This window comes from Micrasema longulum, unplaced genomic scaffold (assembly GCF_059751315.1).
Source record: "Micrasema longulum isolate JH-2025_06_02 unplaced genomic scaffold, ASM5975131v1 h1tg000406l, whole genome shotgun sequence".
NCBI lineage: Eukaryota > Metazoa > Arthropoda > Insecta > Trichoptera > Brachycentridae > Micrasema > Micrasema longulum.
This window is the reverse complement of record NW_028277606.1, coordinates 1184735-1203624: the sequence shown is the minus strand read 5'-3', so window position 1 is coordinate 1203624 and position 18890 is coordinate 1184735. Positions and strand designations below refer to the sequence as shown.

At 31.1% G+C, this 18890-nt stretch overlaps 2 protein-coding genes across 5 annotated transcripts in view; one reads left to right on the top strand and one right to left on the bottom strand.

The window, feature by feature from the left end:
- The window catches only part of LOC148281813 (cytosolic carboxypeptidase 1-like), a 205160-nt gene that overhangs the window by 119675 nt on the left and 66595 nt on the right, over window positions 1-18890 (bottom strand). The gene's annotated exons all lie outside the window — the stretch shown is intronic.
- Window positions 1-18890, top strand: part of nw (narrow) — a 57471-nt gene that overhangs the window by 25627 nt on the left and 12954 nt on the right. For both annotated transcript variants that reach the window (XM_088226093.1, XM_088226095.1), the window contains exons 2-3: window positions 10152-10257; window positions 16324-16400. In XM_088226093.1, coding sequence (XP_088082219.1) covers window positions 10152-10257; window positions 16324-16400 — 183 coding nt within the window. The remainder of the gene's footprint in view (window positions 1-10151; window positions 10258-16323; window positions 16401-18890) is intronic.

Here is an 18890-nt window from a genome sequence, read left to right as displayed (position 1 = left end):
GTATTAAACCAACCAAATCACTACCCACGCGTAGGTATTGCCTCGAGGCAGGCCTCCGACTACAATGGGAAGTTAACAGAGTTATCTTCGATTGTTTACGTAGTAAAATAGAAATTTATGTACAAAAATATGTAAATTTGTATAAAAATGCAAAGCATTTTCGTTTTTTTATATGGGAGTTGCTTTATTATTTACCTTGCTTATAACAAGGTCTATATTTCAAAAAGTGGATTTTTCTGCAATTAAATATCTTAAAATTTATCTAAACTATTGGGATCAGGAGGGATATATTAATGTAGGCTGATCAGGAACTTCTCAGCATTTGCTCACGTGGAGAGGAAACCACTTCAAACTCTTCAAGAGAAGCCGGCCAGTTGGCAGCAGTCAACAGGCCTTCCGTTCCACTAGAGGAGTGTTCGGCATTTTGTTCCCTACTTTGGTTTATTATGCCTGCAGGCAATTGGTAAGCATTTTCGTTGCTAACATTGGAATATTAAAAAAAATGTATATTTAATTTTTCATAGAGAAATTTTGATTTTACTATACAGACAATGAGGAAGTTCAGTGACTTTAAAAACATATATTTTTATATATCGAATTATCAGCGCTGTGATTTTTTAAAGTTTTGTATTTCTGAAATAATTTCGCGTGTGACGTCAGAGGTTCTTCTCTGTCAGTTCTTCCGATTGGTTCGTTTACGGTAAGCAAACCGGATATCCTTCACTGCTCGCATATCATTAGTTGGTTCATATAAACCAGTGACATCGTTCACAGTAGTGCGTTTTTATTTATTTTTTCGAACATTTTCAAGAAACTTTGCCGTACAAATTAATGCTGTCATTTTTACGGCGCGCAAGAAAACATTTATTGTATCCAATTTCCCGCTGGGCTGATGTTCCTCATTGAAGATATCGTCGGGCCAAAGTCACGAATGTGCAAAAAAATCATTTTTAGATATTGAAGTTTGAAGTACTGGTGTCATAAATCTATTTATATTGTTACTGAACTAGCTTATATCTAAAAAATCTATTGATTTAGATGATATTTGACTTTATTTTTATCACCTTGTTGATTTAGGCATTACAAAATTTGTTGGAAATGTATTTTTTGTGGAGTATTAAATGTTTTTTTTCATTCTGACTATTGAATAAGTGTATCAATTATATTTTTTAAAATCATTTCATTAAGGAAAGGATAAATAATAATGAAAAAATGTTATAGATAACATTCAGTCAGAGGCAACGGACTCGCAAATATATCACATTCGCCATTTTAGCGTAGTAAATTAGGCAAACAAGTAGACGTGTGTCGAATGCCAAAGCCTCGAAAGAAATATTCGCGAATTTGGCATTGGCACGACGATATCTCTGTTATCTTTCCATTGTAATAGGGGCGCAGGTGTAAGTAAAGTCATTTTAAATATACGTAAATGTTGACGAATAAAATGAGGGTTTCTAGTACATTTTATCGCGAAATATCACAGAAACCCTACTGAAGTACGTCACCCCCTGGAGACGTATTGCATTAGGGTTTCTAGGTGTTAAACGCCTGGAAATGCACCTCGGGCGGTGACGAACTGATGTAGCTTTTCGATTAGGCGCTATAGGGACTCTGTCAGCTGCACTTAGAGGAAAGTTAACTAGAATGGAAACGGTTACCCAGAATCCTAACCGTACGGCGTACCTATACATGCGCTCTGTAGCTGCAAGAAGTGTTAGGACATTTATAGCACAATCCCCTTGAGGTGATTTATAACATTATAATTAGGAATCCACTGAGGTAGAATATTTATAAAAAAATAAGTGAAGATAATAAAAAGTAAAATTTTTAAATTATCTCTTAAAATAATATAATTTGCTGTGATAAAAAATTCCTTTGCGCACGGTGATTCAACATCGTGTTACATCAAGCAAAATACTGAATAATCCAAAGTTCAGAGATTTGAAAAAAAAAAACAAAGAGATACTGTTAAACAATTCCTTTACCATAATTTTCAAAAAAAAAAGTAATAATTAAGGCCTGTTACAGCAAAATAAATAAAAAATCATAAATATGCCCTCATTTAACTGGCGTGCACTCCTGTTCACAGCCAATAACCGATTAATTGAACGAATTTCTTATTTTGTTTTTGTCTCATTCACACAAACACCGGCCACAGAACAGCGTCTCTGTCGTTCTTGTTATAAGTTATATTCTCGTGCTCTTACTTATACAGTAAAACAGATTGTGTGAAAATGTTCATTTGAAGATTACAAAAAATACAACTTAGTCATTTAAGTAAATAAGAGAGATATATCAAGTCTTGTATCCGTTGTAGATTTGAGTTACACCACAGCCGCACAAGAGCTAAACAGCTCATTATTTCGTCCTTTATGAATTAATATTAGGTATATAATGTTTAATGTACCACCTGTTTCATGTACCAATTTGTAAAACATCGTATGTTAAAAATGCTTTTTTTCGTAGGAATTTTTCAGTGTTCAATACAAAATGCAAAGATATAGATTACACAAACATCACTCTGTCAGATTTAAAATTTACACTAAAAATGCATTATGTAACTTAGTCGACATTATAATAATAAATATGTACATCTCCCTTCCCCTCCTTATCCTCTCTTCAAGCATTATTGTCCTAATCCCACCCAATTTACAATAACTTACTGTTCCTAAAAAAATATTGAAAAATATTTACGAGTACATGAAAATAACATTTTTATGTGTATAAACTTATATGTATTTATTTATTTAATATGTAATATATTTTCTTTTCTAACTTTGTATACTTTGTGGAAATCTGTTATTAGTTCTGAGTTTATACACTATATCTGTTTGTTTACTATAAATATGTATGTAGAACTGTTGATTTCCCAAATAAAATAAAATAAAATAAAAATAAAATAATCAAACAAATAACTTGTAAATTACGGTTAAGTATTAACCGCATTATTTATACGTGTGTATCGGGTTCTTTTCCAAATTCGAGCGAGTATTTGTACACATAATATATTGCAAAGTGTAATAAAACAAAAAAAAAGCACATAAGTTGAGTTAAACACAAGGCTGTACAGTAATAATTATAAAGAAGAGTCAACATGCAATTAAATGCATTTCTTCCACTTGTTATTGCGCTGAAAGAATGTATGAATTAAATATCCGCGACTTGTTTTCATACACAATATAAACATAGTAAAGTTATTTGCGACCCCAGGGAACTTGAATGGTTTATCTGGTTCTACAAGGAGTGTCAAGAAGATGAACTGGAATGAATGCATCAAAGACAAGTTAGTTACAACTTTGTGCCAGGATTCGAACAATGACCCCGCAAGAATGGACGCGGTTAACTAAGATCTTACAAATCTCACGAAAAGTAATAAACCAAAGGTTAAAAGAAATCAATTGAATTCAAATAAAAATACTTATCTTTTGATTTAACGCATCCGAATAATTAAGCTGTTTATGTAGAAAACCGACTTTAAATAATCTTATGATTTTCCTTAATATTTTAATTTTGGGGATCATTTTCAAAGAGTTGTTAATAACTCACAATTAGAAAATTGTAATAAAGCGTGGTAATGCGGGATTCGAACCTCGGGTCTCTGATCTGTGAGTCCGGAACACTACTCACAGGACAACAATCTTGTTCTTAAACTTAAATAATTAGGAAGAAAAGACGAGATGAGTAAAATAAGTATTTATTTATGAACGCCATTACGATTTTTCCATGGATAAGTACGTCATTATGATATACACAAATAATAAATATACAAATATAAATCTGTACCTCAGAGGCAGACGGATGCAAATCCAAACGTCAAATGTTTAACAAGAGTCTAAAGAATCTTCTTTCTCTATGTAAATTCTAATAATTTATAGCATAATTTGTATTTTCAGTATCTTAATACATCGGTTCTTTCATTATAAGACTTACATATCTTTAAAATCAAAGGACATGACCATAAACTGGATACGAAAATCGAAATGTCATTTCATCAAATTCTGGATTTGCATCCGTCTGCCTCTGAGGTACAGAAATACATTCCACAATATCAATAAATGTTGGTAAATATTAGTAAATAACCACATACCGACTTTTTATGTCCATCAGTTTTGAGATGTACCCGTCTATTCGTCAGGACACTCACTACACCAACATGCAAATAATTAAATACCCTTTCACTTTTACTATACATAGTATTTACGAAAAAATACACAAATAACACGCAGAGCTAAAGGGGATGCAAACACCACCGTGTCTGAATATGCACCAAAATTAGGTTGATAATATTTAGCGATATGTTGCAGAATGTGTGGGAGTGCGGGTTAGGAAGGGGAGGGTCTAGGAGGTTGAATGTTATGAGATTGGTTATTTTTGTAATCAAGCAGTGTGCTATATTGAAATAATATGTGATTATTTATTAGGGGAATATTATTTTTCAAACCTTTTCGTAATTTAAAACACCTTCATGTTTTTTTCTCACACATTTTGCAACACATCGCTTAATATTATTAACCTAATTTTAGTGCATGTTCGGACATGGTGGTGTTAGCATCCTCTTTAACTCTGCATGTAATTTATGTACTTTTTCGTAAATACTTTGTGTAAGGTGTGATGGTTAAGATAAAAGGAATTTTAGTACTTGTTTGTTGGTGTGGTGAGTGTCCTGACAAAGAGACGGATACGTCTCGAAACGAGTAGACACAAACAGTCGGTAAGTGGTTATATACTAATATTTACTTTAATTTATTTAAATGTTCGACCACAAAGTTAATGTTTAGATAAACAATACATATCACAATGTTTTAGCGGTATCATCATCATATATATCTCTATCCTCATTCAGAGGTGCGTAATGTACTGCGTTGGTACACCAAACGCATCGTTTTTATATTATTATTTGTTACACGAAGGATAAGACGAGAAGACGCTTTAGGTGACAGTCTAGGGCCTACAGGCCTGTAAATACATTACATTCGGAAGTTAACAGAGTTATTTTCAATTGTCTGTAAAGAATTTCTGTGTAAAAAAATGAAATATTAATAAATAAAGTTACCGACGAAGATACTTGAAAAAATCATACAAATATTTTTATTTACTTACAGAAAATTTGACTTTACAGACTTTTTCTTCTGACTTTATTCTAATCGGGGCTCAAGGACAGTGAAATAATGCAGTAAAAAAACACATTTAAAATAAATGATTCACGTCAACAGGGCTAGAAATCGAATTCGTGACCCCAAACAAGTTAGACAAACGCGCAAACAACTACACTACGAGGCAAATTTACCTCCCCTCGATTAACTTTTTTGGATTCAGGATTTTTACCGTATATTAATAGATTTATTTATTAAAAATATTATACAAACATTAGTTGATTACAGAGACAGTTTATAGTGAAACAACTAGGAACATCCAATGTCTGTAGACTGAGTAAAATATTATGGTTCAGGGCCTCGATTACAATGGGAAGTTAACAGAATTGTCTTCATTTGCCTATTAAGTAAAATCGGTTTTTCTGAACGAAATTGTGTAATAACTATATATTTGCATGATTAAAAAAAATAGGATCAAATGATTTTAAAAAAATATGCTCAGTTACAGATAACTGACAAAGATGCTTAAATTTTTAAAATGAATATACACATTTTCGTACTGAAAATTTGATTGTAGTTTATAAACAATTGAAGATAACTCTGTTGACTTCCCATTGTAATAGGGGCCCAGGATTTTGATTTTATTTCACACACAGAACTGTATTCTTTACACGGACACGGAATAGAATTCAGTCGTAAAAAGGGTGTTTTCAGAGATATATAAAAAATAATTTAATATATCTATGTTTAGAATATTGTACGAGCAATGAAAGGAATATCATTAAATGTGCAAAAAAGTAAACGAAAAAATCCGATTAAAGGCATGTTGCTTGTTATTGATCAAATTATTTATTTAATTAATAGACCGAAATATAAAGACACCAGTTGATTATTTATAAATAGATGAAACCCGTGTTAAACCAGGGCTTACAACAAATTATTATTATTGTTTCAACCTTTACCAAGTTTTCTACTTTAATTCGTGTTAACATACAAATAATTAAAACTTATAAAATAAGAAATCAAACACTGAATTGAGTGTACTGAAAACTTTATTTTATTTTTACAAATATAAATTCAAAAATTTCGTCACAATTGTTTCGCCTTGTTATGGCATTTTCAAACGAATGTGAAGATTATATGGATTGAATGTCCTTATATAGTTATATAATTCAAGGTACTTAAGTAGAAAATAAATAATAAATAAATAATCTTATGAAATATAGCATGTACATTAATCATAATTGAGGGAAAAACCAAAAGTTAAGGGTGAGGCTAGTGTTTAATAGGTAATGGGGAATTTATGTATTTATATTTGAATTTCAGAAAAATTTATAACACAGTAAATATTTATTGACATTCATGTATGTATTGTAAGATAATTATATTTTATATTTGTAAAAAAAAAAGTGTTCAGTAGTCAAGTGTTTTGATTTCTTATAATATAAGTTTAATTATGGAGTTATACAAAATAAACAACAAATCAATAAATATAAATGATTACTTAAAAAAATGTTTCTGGGAACTAATCATTTTAAGTAATAACTTCTTAACTTTAATTATTTTTTTCTCAACTTTACAATTCGATAATGTAGGTATTTAAAATATAAGATGTTTTTAGATTCGAAGACCGGATGTAATATCCGTTACTTCGAAAGCTATCAGGTAATTTTCGCCATCCACATCACGATTTTATGCATATGTTTAAAGCACCTGTATTTTTATTAAAACAATTGCACAATTATTGTATATGATTATTAATAATGAAATACCTAACTTTTTATCAAAATATGCAATCGCCACAGGAAACGTGAAATAAAACGAGGTAAATTGAGCATTGTATTATTTTTAACAAGGACTTCTAAGTATTATTTAATTGGTAGAGAATTTATATTTTTATAGAAACTATTAAAAACGTATAATTATATGACGTAAGACCAGTTAGAATTTCTTATTTCTGTTCCTATTTATAATTTCATAGCCTTTACAAGTACTAAAAACAACTTCTAATAAAAATAACGAATAACTACAGATTTAATAAAATCACTTATTTGACGAATTAGAAGCATCTAAAACGTGTTTTGAGATTATTCATGAGGCAGTAAATACATTATGTAATAAATGTATTTTTTGTTTACTAGGAATTTGTAATCCGCTGATTCTTTCGCTTTTTATTGAGAACCTACCTAATGTGCCTGGGGAAGCGTTTGTTATATATATTTTTAAAAGCAAAAATAGTTTATTCTATCAAAAGTAATGAATAAAAAGTATGGGTAGTATAAATACATTATACCTAGTGTAAAATATTAAAATGAAATATGACATTTATTTTGTATGGAAATACACTATTTTTGTAAAATTTTACGTACAATCGGTTTATATTGTACAACATTATACAGGGTGTTCTTTAAACCCTGTCACATCTGAAACCACGATGATCAGTATGGACAAGAAGACATATTAGCATACTTAAAAAAATATTTAGAACAAAAAAAATTTAAAAAAATAAGATATTAAAAAAAACTAATTGTTGCATACTTCTGCAAGGGAGAAGTGGGGGAGCTCGGTTGTCGGTTTATCAGACTCCCCCTCCCCCCTCGTTTCCCCCCTGCAGAAGTAAGCAACCATTTGCCTTTTTTTAAAAAAAAAAATTAAAAATATTTTTTCGTTCCAAAAAAATATTTTTATGTGCCAAGATGTATTCTTGCTCATACTGATCATCGTGGTTTCGGGTGTGACAGGGTTTAATGAACACCCTGTATTATGTTTTTCTTTATGTTGTTCCAGAAAATATTATATATCAAGGCAGTTATTCTAATGTATTTTTTGACAAAAAACGCTCTTTTATTTTGGCTTAACCTATAGTATATGAATTAATAAGTAAATGAAAATACTATTATTGTTATCATACTATTATTATTACTGAATTGAGACGCAATCATTATTAATATATAAACAATTAAACATCGTGCCAATAAAGATATAATTATCATCAGATATTTTTACAAAAGTTAGTTAAGTCAGTCGAGTAACGCTTCAGTCGTGTAGATCCCGAGGTAGTATAAAGGATATGGAAATGACGCTCCACGTTGATTTACATTTTGAAGTTACGTGTCTGCCTCGAGAGGAAATACTACAATTACAGAGAAATGGGGACAATGTTAAAAATCTGAAGTCTACAAAAACGTAGAAATAACACTGTTCCTCGATCAGCACAGCACAGCACAAACTATTGCTTGCATGGACCAATGTCCCGATTGTGTCGCATAGTAAACTCGAGACGAGATCTGGACTTTTATAGTGTGTCTTTCTAGATTTAAACAATCACTAAGATAGACCGGTTCTTGTATTGAGGTAGAAACTATTATTTATTTTTTTGTCCTGGCTTTAGTTTTCTTTAGTTGTATTTTATTTCAATTGTACCTGTATATATTATTAAGAAATGCATTAACTATTGTGAAATGAACCGATACTCGTAAGTCCGTAAATAAATAAATAAATATATTGAAATGCTCACTTAAATATAACGTTTTTTTTAATGAACTTGATACCCTTTAACGGTATGATGCGAGTCATATTTTATAGAGTTTAGTGTATTTTTGTAAACGGGATAGAGACAATAATAAAATAAAAATACGACGGCAAGAGGAACTTAAGGGCGGACCTCCATCTTCGTGCCGATTATTCTAGAACAAAAAATAAAAAAAACGCGTCGTGAGTTGTTCTGCTCGCTTATAAATTATTTATGGTATCTAAGTGCTGCTTTATATTTTTTGCTGCTAAAGACCATCTTCCATCCATCTATAAGGATGTCGGTACCTTTTTGTTAAGCCTGAGAGGTATTCGAGCAATTATTTCAATACTTACCTGCGCTCGGCGTCGAACAAAAAAAACGAAATAAATCGTTAGAAATAAAAATAATAATCAACGCATTATAACAACTGTAATCGGTTGTAATATAATTATACAAGTCATTTTTAAATCTCTTTAAGTTATGGTTTAAACTGTGGTATTATGAGATCTCGAATATTATTGTATTAAGTGATTTGAACCGCAATATTTCATATTCGCTTGACGGGATATGAAGTTAAAGAATAATTATCTTACAGATTCGTTTTACCAATGCCAAAGTTTACCTTTACGTTTACCAAAAGGGTCCCCCTTTTCACCAGCAGGTGCGGATAATGAAATTATAATTATCATTACTCAATCAATTTATTGAAATAAAGTTAGTAATTCTATGTCAATGAAAGTTTTTAAGTTAAGTAATTTAAAAAAAAGTTTTAAATATACAGGTGTTCTTTAAACCCTGTCACATCCGAAACCACGATGATCAGTATGGGCAAGAAGACATATTAGCATATTAAAAAAAAATCAGAACGCAGAAATTAAAAAAAAAAAACAAAAAAAAAAACAAAACAACAAAAACAAAAAATTTAGAATAAAATTTACAAAAATAAAATATTTAAAAAACAAATGGTTGCTTACTTCTGCACGGGAGAAGCGAGGGGGGCGTGGCCACGTGGTTGACGATGTATCAGACTCCCTCCTCTTCTCTCCTTGCTTCACCCTTGCAGAAGTAAGCAACCATTTGTTTTTTAAATATTTTATTTTTGTAAATTTTATTCTAAATTTTTTTTTTAATGTACCATTATGTCTTTTTACTCATACTGATCATCGTGGTTTCGGATGTGACAGGGTGTAAAGAACACCCTGTATATTATCAAATTGGGCAACACACAGTAAAATAAGGTACCTACTTATTAGATGCGAAATCCGTTAGTCCAAAATGCTGTCTTTGATTAATTGTTATTTATTTTATGTTTTTGTACACTCATGCGTTGCATATTTTGTAGCTGTAACAATTAAATTTAGATTTACAGTTGTATTAAAAATATATTAATTAATGAAATAATAATATTTAATATTTTACACCAATTTTTTTGTTCATAGCGCTCTGTCCTCGTGTTCTGCACTTGACGAGGGAATATAATTAAGTCTTTCGAGTTTGTATCGTATTAGCTTTACAAAATGTTTACAGCTCGTTCTTTGTTTCAGGACAAAGGATAACGACAATCCAGTTGGATGGAGTTCAGTACTTTGTGTCTCGTATGAACCCCTATAGTCCTGAACTCAATTACTTCTTGGCGTATCAATATTGCAGGTATGTTGCGCGCTAAATTATCGTTATTTTACTTAATTATCTTATTTGAAGCAGATTGAAATAACACACAACACATTTACTTTCTCTTGCACGTAGACACACACAGCACACTGTACATACTTTTTAATATTAATATTTGTGCACATCTTTAATTGCTAGAACTATGTTTTTGTAAGATATTGTTGTTTTTTACTGTCGATATCCGAATAAACAAAATGAAAATAAAGCTAGGTTATAACTAAATACCCATTAGACATTTCAAAATTAACAGAGTCCTTGTTTTTTTTTAAGGATTCCTATTTTTAGGAATGCATTTTTAGAAAAAAAATTTTTTTTTTAATAACTTTCGTATTTTTTTTTTGCGGTAAAAAGTAAATCAATTTTTGCAATTAAACGCAGTTTTGTTGATACAAACATAAACATTTTTGCGAGATTTTTCAACGGAGATAAATCTTCCTTACTAAAGGAAATATGCACGCTTAAGCATTTACTAAATCTTGACCAATGGATCATATTTTGTTCTCAGAGAGCTTTTTCTGTGCTGAAATATGTAAAAAAGTTGATAAACAATCTAATTAATTCACTCTTTTAGAAAGATTTTGACACACTTGACAGTATATTTTTTCTAAATAAAATAAAATAAATTCTCAAAATGTGGCTAATAAACATTTTTGTCACCCAAAAAAGGTATTATGAAGTAAATTATTCGAACTACACTTTTAAGAACATTTTTTTATTTTTGGTCTAGGTGCCTACCGAACAAATAATTTATGCTGATTAATGTCAAGCTGGCCAGACAATATCAGGATAAATAAATAAAGACTGACTTAGAAAATAAGACAAATATATTGTTTTCAATGTTTAAAATATATATTTAAGAACCAAAATTTATTTACAAGTAATTCAAATAGATCAAGCCAAAGAAGGAATTGTGTGTTAGAAATACCACATTGTAAAACGAGGCTCGCACGGAGACATGCATATTTTATAGGCCCAAAAATTTTTAATTCTTTTTTTACTGATAATATTGAATTGATTACAAACTTTCAAAATTTTCCTTCTTTTAAAAAACATGCACTATCCTGGATTCAAACCTCTTATATACGAACTCTTTGTTTCTATGATTTATTTTGTTGCCCTTTAAGGAAAATTTTTGTGTATTTTTAAATATTTTTTATTTCCCTTTTTAATTACTATAAAAAAATATACCATATTATCTTTTACAGAATACTCGTATCTTATTTTTCTTTCTTATTTTACGCAAAAATATTATAACTGTCCATTATTTATTATACGAAAAAAATTCATTAACATTTTCTTGTATACCCAAGAACAGGCCATGCCTTTGTGGTTTTTTTTTTGTTTACTATTTTTAATATTAATATGTATTTCATTACTATGTAATTATGCTTTATTTTTTTAATACTCTGTTTTATCACTTATGTTTATTGTAAAAAAATAGTAAAAAAATAAAAAAAACAACCAGAAATCGGCAGACATAAATTACCATATTTTGTGGACGATAAGACCAAAAGACGTACCCCAAAATGTATCTTTTAATTTTTAGAAAAAAATGTTTTGGACAATGAGACGCGTCGGACTATGGATTTATGAGACGCACCCCAATTTTCGGTTGAATTTTGAGAGTAAAAAAGTGGGTCTTATGGTCCGGAAAATACGATATGTAATTTTGGGGTGTGATAAAAAAAAATATTGATATATTTATATTCCTCAACAATGTTCAATCAATAAATAAAATGTTTTGTGTTGAAGTTCAATCGCACACTTGGGAGGTAATTTTCACGAAAATGCATCTGCATACAACAATAAAAAAAATGACAAGTCAATTAAATGATTTACATTGTTGGTAAGAAAATATACATATATTTGTTATGGAAAATGTAAAATATGCAGCTCACGTCATGTTATATTCAGTCATTATTCAAAAACTGCATCTTTTGCATATATGGTAAAATATGTCCCAATATTTCGGCCATCTAACTAACACCTTTTATGATTACAGTTACTGTTATTTTACAAATTGAGCAAGACAATGGAAACTTCAAAGTTGGCTTATCAATAATATATTATTTCAATCAGCTATTAGAACATATTTAGAAGCATATCCAACATATTGGATGTATACCAATATACGGCTATTTTATTTCTTTAGGATTTTTACCTAAAAGCAGCCGCCATCGAGTCGAAAACAGTTGTCCGGGATTCTGGTTCTATTTCACACCCAAAACAGTATTCTTAATCCGCCCGGACACAGAACAGTAATCAAACTCTTAAAATCCTTCTCTAAAGAATTCATGAAAACATTGAGTAAGCGTACACTGCCCAGGTATTTTATTGATTTAAATTAAGTTTTGTGTTAATTTTGGACCATCCCATCTAAAATGCAAAATCATTTCATCCAAAGAATTATTATAATAGCTGCTTAGGTACATATAATTATTGTATCGTATTACCATAAATGAGAGATTTATTTTCTAAGCCGAAGTAGTTAAATCATCTCTCTAATCACAAGTTATTAGTTAATCCTGTCTGATTTATTATTCTTCCGCGTTATTACCTGCCTGGGGTAGATGGCGCTGTAAAGGGAAAAGCCCGTTACAGGAAGAAGGGAATATTTGTACCGTGTCGCAGTCAGGAAACATGACTACGACACGGTACAAACATGGTACAGCTAACAACTTGCAAACAAGATTTTGTGACATTACGTGACTTAAATGACACAACGACGTGGTGCAAAATGTTGGCAATATGAAGTTACAGTTGTGTGATGAGTGTTTTATACTCGATGGCTATTCTCCGCCTCGAAGGGTAGTGGTTGTCAGTTTCGCATACAATGATTAAGTTTCCGGGTTCGATTTTGGCAGAGAGCATGTGAAATATTTATTTGAAAAGTAATTCTACACTGTAACTGCAATATGCTCATTAGGTAAAATAAAAATATCCGATATAAGCCTTTCATACAAGTAGCCAAACTCACAAAGAGAAATAAAAGCAGTAGAGTTAAAATCAATTAAAATCGTGGTTTATATTTTTTTCTTAAATTAACTTGATTCTTGACTAAAAAAATTATTATGGGCAAAACCGGTAGAAAGAACCATTGATTTTTAAATCGATTTTTGGTATTGTAGAGGGTGTGTATTCACTGCAATATTTTACTATCCCTTAACTGGCACTTGAAGCGTAAGATCACATTACCTTCAAGTTACAGATGATCCAGATAAGCTGCATTTGCAGTACCGATGCAAGTACTTTATCTACAACAAGTGAAATTATTACGATGATTATGATTCCCTTATCTGCACCAAGCATAAATAACTGCACTGTATTAGTCCAACTTTTCATTTGTTAGTCCAGGATAACCTATCAGAATCTCTACCATCACGAAACAAATTATTCAGATAATCTACCTGTGACTTATGTACCAATTACCAATGCAGAGTATTGCAGATATGCAGATATCCGATGCATTATCCGGGGCGGAATTTGGAGGGTATATTGGTGTTCTGATATACGGTTTCTACCTTAGAGTAATAACCTAATAGAGTTGCCCATACGGAGAAAAACCATTCTATGATTATTGACATCGAACTTAGCTACAGTTTAGCAATACAACCGGCCGTAGGTACTTGGGTTGAGAATAATAATTGTGAGTGCTAACCGAAACCGTACATTATACGTTTGTTGTTAAACTAAAAACCAAACCAAAAATTTGGAACGCTTTTGTTCTATGCGATAGAGCTTAAGGGCTTCTCTAGAGAATTATTACTCTGAGGTTCCTACATTTCCACTTTTCAAAGTTTTGTTGCGTTGTATTAAGTGTTCCTGTAGTTTTGCATTATAATTTATTTATTTATTTTTATTTATTTTACATAAACGGCAGAAATTGCCTTTAACATATATTGAACATAAATATGAAAAAAAAATTAAAAAATACATATATAGAAACATAACAAAAAATTATAAAAATTGCATAACTATAACAATAGTAACAAGCAGGTAAATACATAAAAGCAACCAAAAATAATAACGAAATAAATACATAAATATGAAAAAACAAAAAAGGAAAAAACATTTTTAAATAAAAAGAAAAGTTTAAGAATAATATTGCGAGAGAAAAAAAGAAATCAGACTCGTTTTATAACTATCAAGTCCAGAACCAAATATATCAGCCTTGTCCTCATACTGATTGCCATATCTATGGAGCCTAGGGATAGGCGAGTGCATGTGATAGTTGGTTCTAGAACTTGTAGAACAAAAAGGAGATCTGTGGCGGGTATGTCGACCAGGTACACGGAAACACACCAACTCCAGCAAATCTGGACAGTCAATTAATGAATTGATCACCTTAAAAAGTAATATTAGGTCAGTTAGGATTCTTCTATCAGAAAGTCTTAAAAGATTTGCTGAAGACAACAATTGATTATAATTAAATAAAGCAGCAGGAATATGAAGTTTAAAATTAATATATTTTAGAAATTTCTTCTGGACGCGCTCGAGTGAATCAGAATGTACACGATAATGGGGCGACCAGACTGGAGAAATATATTCTAAACGACTTCTAACCAGGGAGCAATAAAGTGACTTGATTGGTGCGATACTTTCAAATTTATTAGTAACCCTACAAATAAATCCCAACATACTTAGCGCCTCGTTTGAAATCTTGTCAATATGTTTGATAAATGTAAGTTTATCATCAAAAATTACGCCAAGATCCCTAATGAAATTAACTCTTTCAATTGTTGCGTGGTTCAACAAATAGTTAAAAATTAAAGGTTTCTTACTTTTTGAAAAGGAAATAACCTGGCATTTATCTATATTGAGAAAAAGATTATTTTTATTGCACCACTCGTGAATTCTGTTGAGATTCATCTGCAGGGTATTGCAATCATCAGTATTATTTACAATTCTATAAAGTTTAAGGTCGTCAGCAAAAAGCAAATATTTTACATCGCTAAAAATTTCAACAATATCATTTATATAAATTAAAAATAAAATAGGTCCCAAGTGTGATCCTTGGGGTACGCCGCTTGTTGCTAAAAAACTATAGGAGATATGAGAATTTATTTTAACTGCTCTTTTTCTATTATATAAGTAACTAATGAACCATTTTAAGAGTTCATCACGTATTCCCAGTCGACCAAGTTTCTGCAACAAGTTAGAGTGGCAAACTTTGTCAAAGGCTTTACTGAAGTCGGTGTATATAGCGTCGACCTGGTGCTTCTTATGAAGTGCACTAGCAATAAAATTCTCGTACAAAATGAGATTGGTGACTGTTGAACGACCAGTAATAAACCCATGTTGCTCAGGAGCAATTATTTGTTTTAAAGGTATAATTAAGTTATCAAGTACAAGTTTTTCAAACAACTTAGGGAGGGTAGACTGAATACAAATAGGTCTGTAGTTGGATATTTCATCTTTGCTACCCTTTTTAAATATGGGTGTAATGTGGCTATATTTCCATATATCAGGAAATACGCCAGTAGTTAAAGACTTATTGAATAAAATTTTAATAGGATGTGCTAATATATGAATACAATTTATAATGTAGACTGGAGGAATACCATCAGGGCCAGCAGACTTACGTTTATCCAACGATTTTACAAACTTGATAATTTTTTTATCAGAAATAGTAAAGTTAGGCAGGTCAATAAGCTCAGTTAATTTATTTTCCATTGTGTTATTTAAAGTTACGGCATCATCATAAACATTGGAGAAAATAATGCGCTCATAATGAATTGTTGGTATGTTCTAGGAATGCAATAGTATATTATTGTGTAATGGTGTATGTATAAATAATAATTATTAATTCCAGGTTGGAGAAAAAAGCAAACCAGAAAATGTTTGTTGTAAATTACTGACATTTTCAGGTAATTGGGCACTTCTTCAACTAACACATTATTTTAAAGCCAGGCTTACGATTACGAGTATGGCATCTTTCCTGTTATGGCGTCTCTTCGCAATTTACCTCATTATAAAATGACATCTTGATGACATTGTCATCTCCGTAATAATAATGTACTAACAATATTGTAATAATTCTTTCAGATCGTTGGGTTTACAGTTGGCATCGTTTGAGACTAAAGAAAAAGCGGATTCGATAACGACGTACCTTACAAACGCCGGTGAGTAAAAACAAAAAAATCCAGAGACGGATCCAGATTTTCACATAATATAACACCCAAAATAGCACTTGTTCATACTGAGAAAAACCAAATATTAAGATAAATTTAAATGTTCGAGTATTGTGGAGTTTTGAGATTGGTTTTTACAATAAAACTATTCGCAAAGCAATCCCATATTTTTGTTCTTGTTGTTTACTTTGCTTTAGAAATAGACAGTGTTTTGACGTAAGAATTTTATAGTCCTTTTTTTACATGTGTATCTCTTTAACAGAATATATCAATTTCAAAAATTCATAAACGTCATATTTTTTTTGAGCTTAGAGAAGGATCTTCAAACAATATTGTGTTGTATACGCGTTGTCACTATTAGCTAGCAGAGTAGAAATCATCAGATAAATATATATAATGTGTTAATTGTATATATACAAGTTTGTCTTTATATAATCTTCGCGAATCTTTTTATTTTGATCATTTCTTTTATGACCAACCCGACCGTCTTACGCCTATATTCCTATCAATTTCTTTTAACATATTACAACAGAGATAAATAACATTTTAAAGAAGGCAATATAGAAGTCTAGGCATCTACAGGGCTTATGACCGGTCAATGGCTGGTTTAATAGAATACAATAGAAAAGAATCACTATGTAAAGCGCCCTTGAGGTATTTTATTACGAAAATGGCGCTATATAAGTTATCCATAATAAAAATAATAATTTAAGTGGCCACTTTACACACTGTGTAACATTCACCATTCTGCCCATATTCGAACACCTATATTCCTTCAATTCTTTCATCTGTTGATGTTTGTGAAGTTAAAGAGCTGAAACCTTTATTTGTGCGGGTGAGATTCATCTAATTGAATTATTTCACCTACATACTAGGCAATGCCTGAAAATCTTATTTTTTCAATGGCTGGATTTATTGTTGATCACCTGGTCCATGAAGAAGTATAATAAGATTTTCAGGCGTTGTCTAGTATGTAGGTGAAATAATTCAATTAGATGAATCTCACCCGCATAAATAAAGGTTTCAGCTCTTTAACTTCACAAACATCAACATATGAAAGAATTAAAGGAATATAGGTGTTCGTTTATGGGCAGAATGGTGAATGTTACACAGTGTGTAAAGTGGCCACTTAAACCAGCAATTGACAGGTCATAAGCCCTGTAGACGCCTAGACTTCCATATTACCTTCTCTTAAATATTCTTCATCTCTGTTGTAATATTTTTTTATTTATTATATATATACGGCCTAAGCTAATAACAACAGTTACATGAAGAAACATAAATGCAAGAAACTGAACAAAAAGAACATAAAAATATTTAGCAAAGACAAACAAGGGCAAAACAATAATTGTATACAATATATTCATAAAAACTAAAGACCTAAGACATCGAGCTAAACCATGCCAATCCAACTTCATCCCACACTGTTTAGTCGCGAAGAGATCTACGAAAAGCCGGAAGATCTATCCCAAAGAATTCCAAGTCGTGTGATGAATTGACTAATCTACACATTCTGGACATTGGTGCTTAAAAACCAAAGTTGCTTTTAGAAGATTTTGACTTCTGGTGACATGGTTGGGAACATAAAAAGAAATTGATTGCAACAGAGATGGGACATCACTTATATCATTAAGTATGTTAATATAAACAGCTCCCCAGGAAGTTGAATCCAGTCCTTGTCTACAAAAATTTGGACCAACTCAAAATATTCTCAAACTCTTTTAAGCTTCGCCCTATTTTATTTCACGTAAGAAAAATAAATATTATGTTATACGGATGTCGGTGGTTTTATTTTAAAGCGGTCAAAATAAGTTATATCTAATGTCGAGTCTCTTGGAAATAAAGACTTTTCCGGGTCACTCGAGCCTAAAACTGAAACGGCTAATAGACGAAGGGACATGGAAATGATTGGGCCGTGAAGACGGACAGGTTGATGTAGGGTTCAAGCTGTACACGCGCTATCGGGGGGACATTCACCGCGGAAAACCATTACGCCATTATTTCATTACACGCATCCAGTGCGACTAACTGGCGGGTACCTTTCTGTAGGCATTTATTATATTGTTCGACATGAGACATGTTGGCGTTTAACGCATCAGCTCGCGAGCACGGTTATTTCTTAAATTTATTTATTTATTTAACTTTTTGTACATAATGTTATTTGTACATTGGCGGGTTTATTGCCAAATGGCAATTTCTTCCAACCAACCAATAAAATAAAAGTTTTATTTTTATAATTCAAGTTACAGAACATATTCAATAGAAAAAAAAATTAAAAAGCTAAAGATATATAAAAATAGAAACAAGCGTATTTGTTTATAAATTACCTTAAATCAAAACTATTAATCAATGGAAAAAGAAAAAAAGAGGAAAGAGGAAAAAGGAAAGGAAGAGAGATTAAGGAAGAGAAAGGAGATGTTTCTTCAGACGTGATTTAAACAGAGATAATGTAGTAAAACCTTTGATGGTGGATGGGAGATG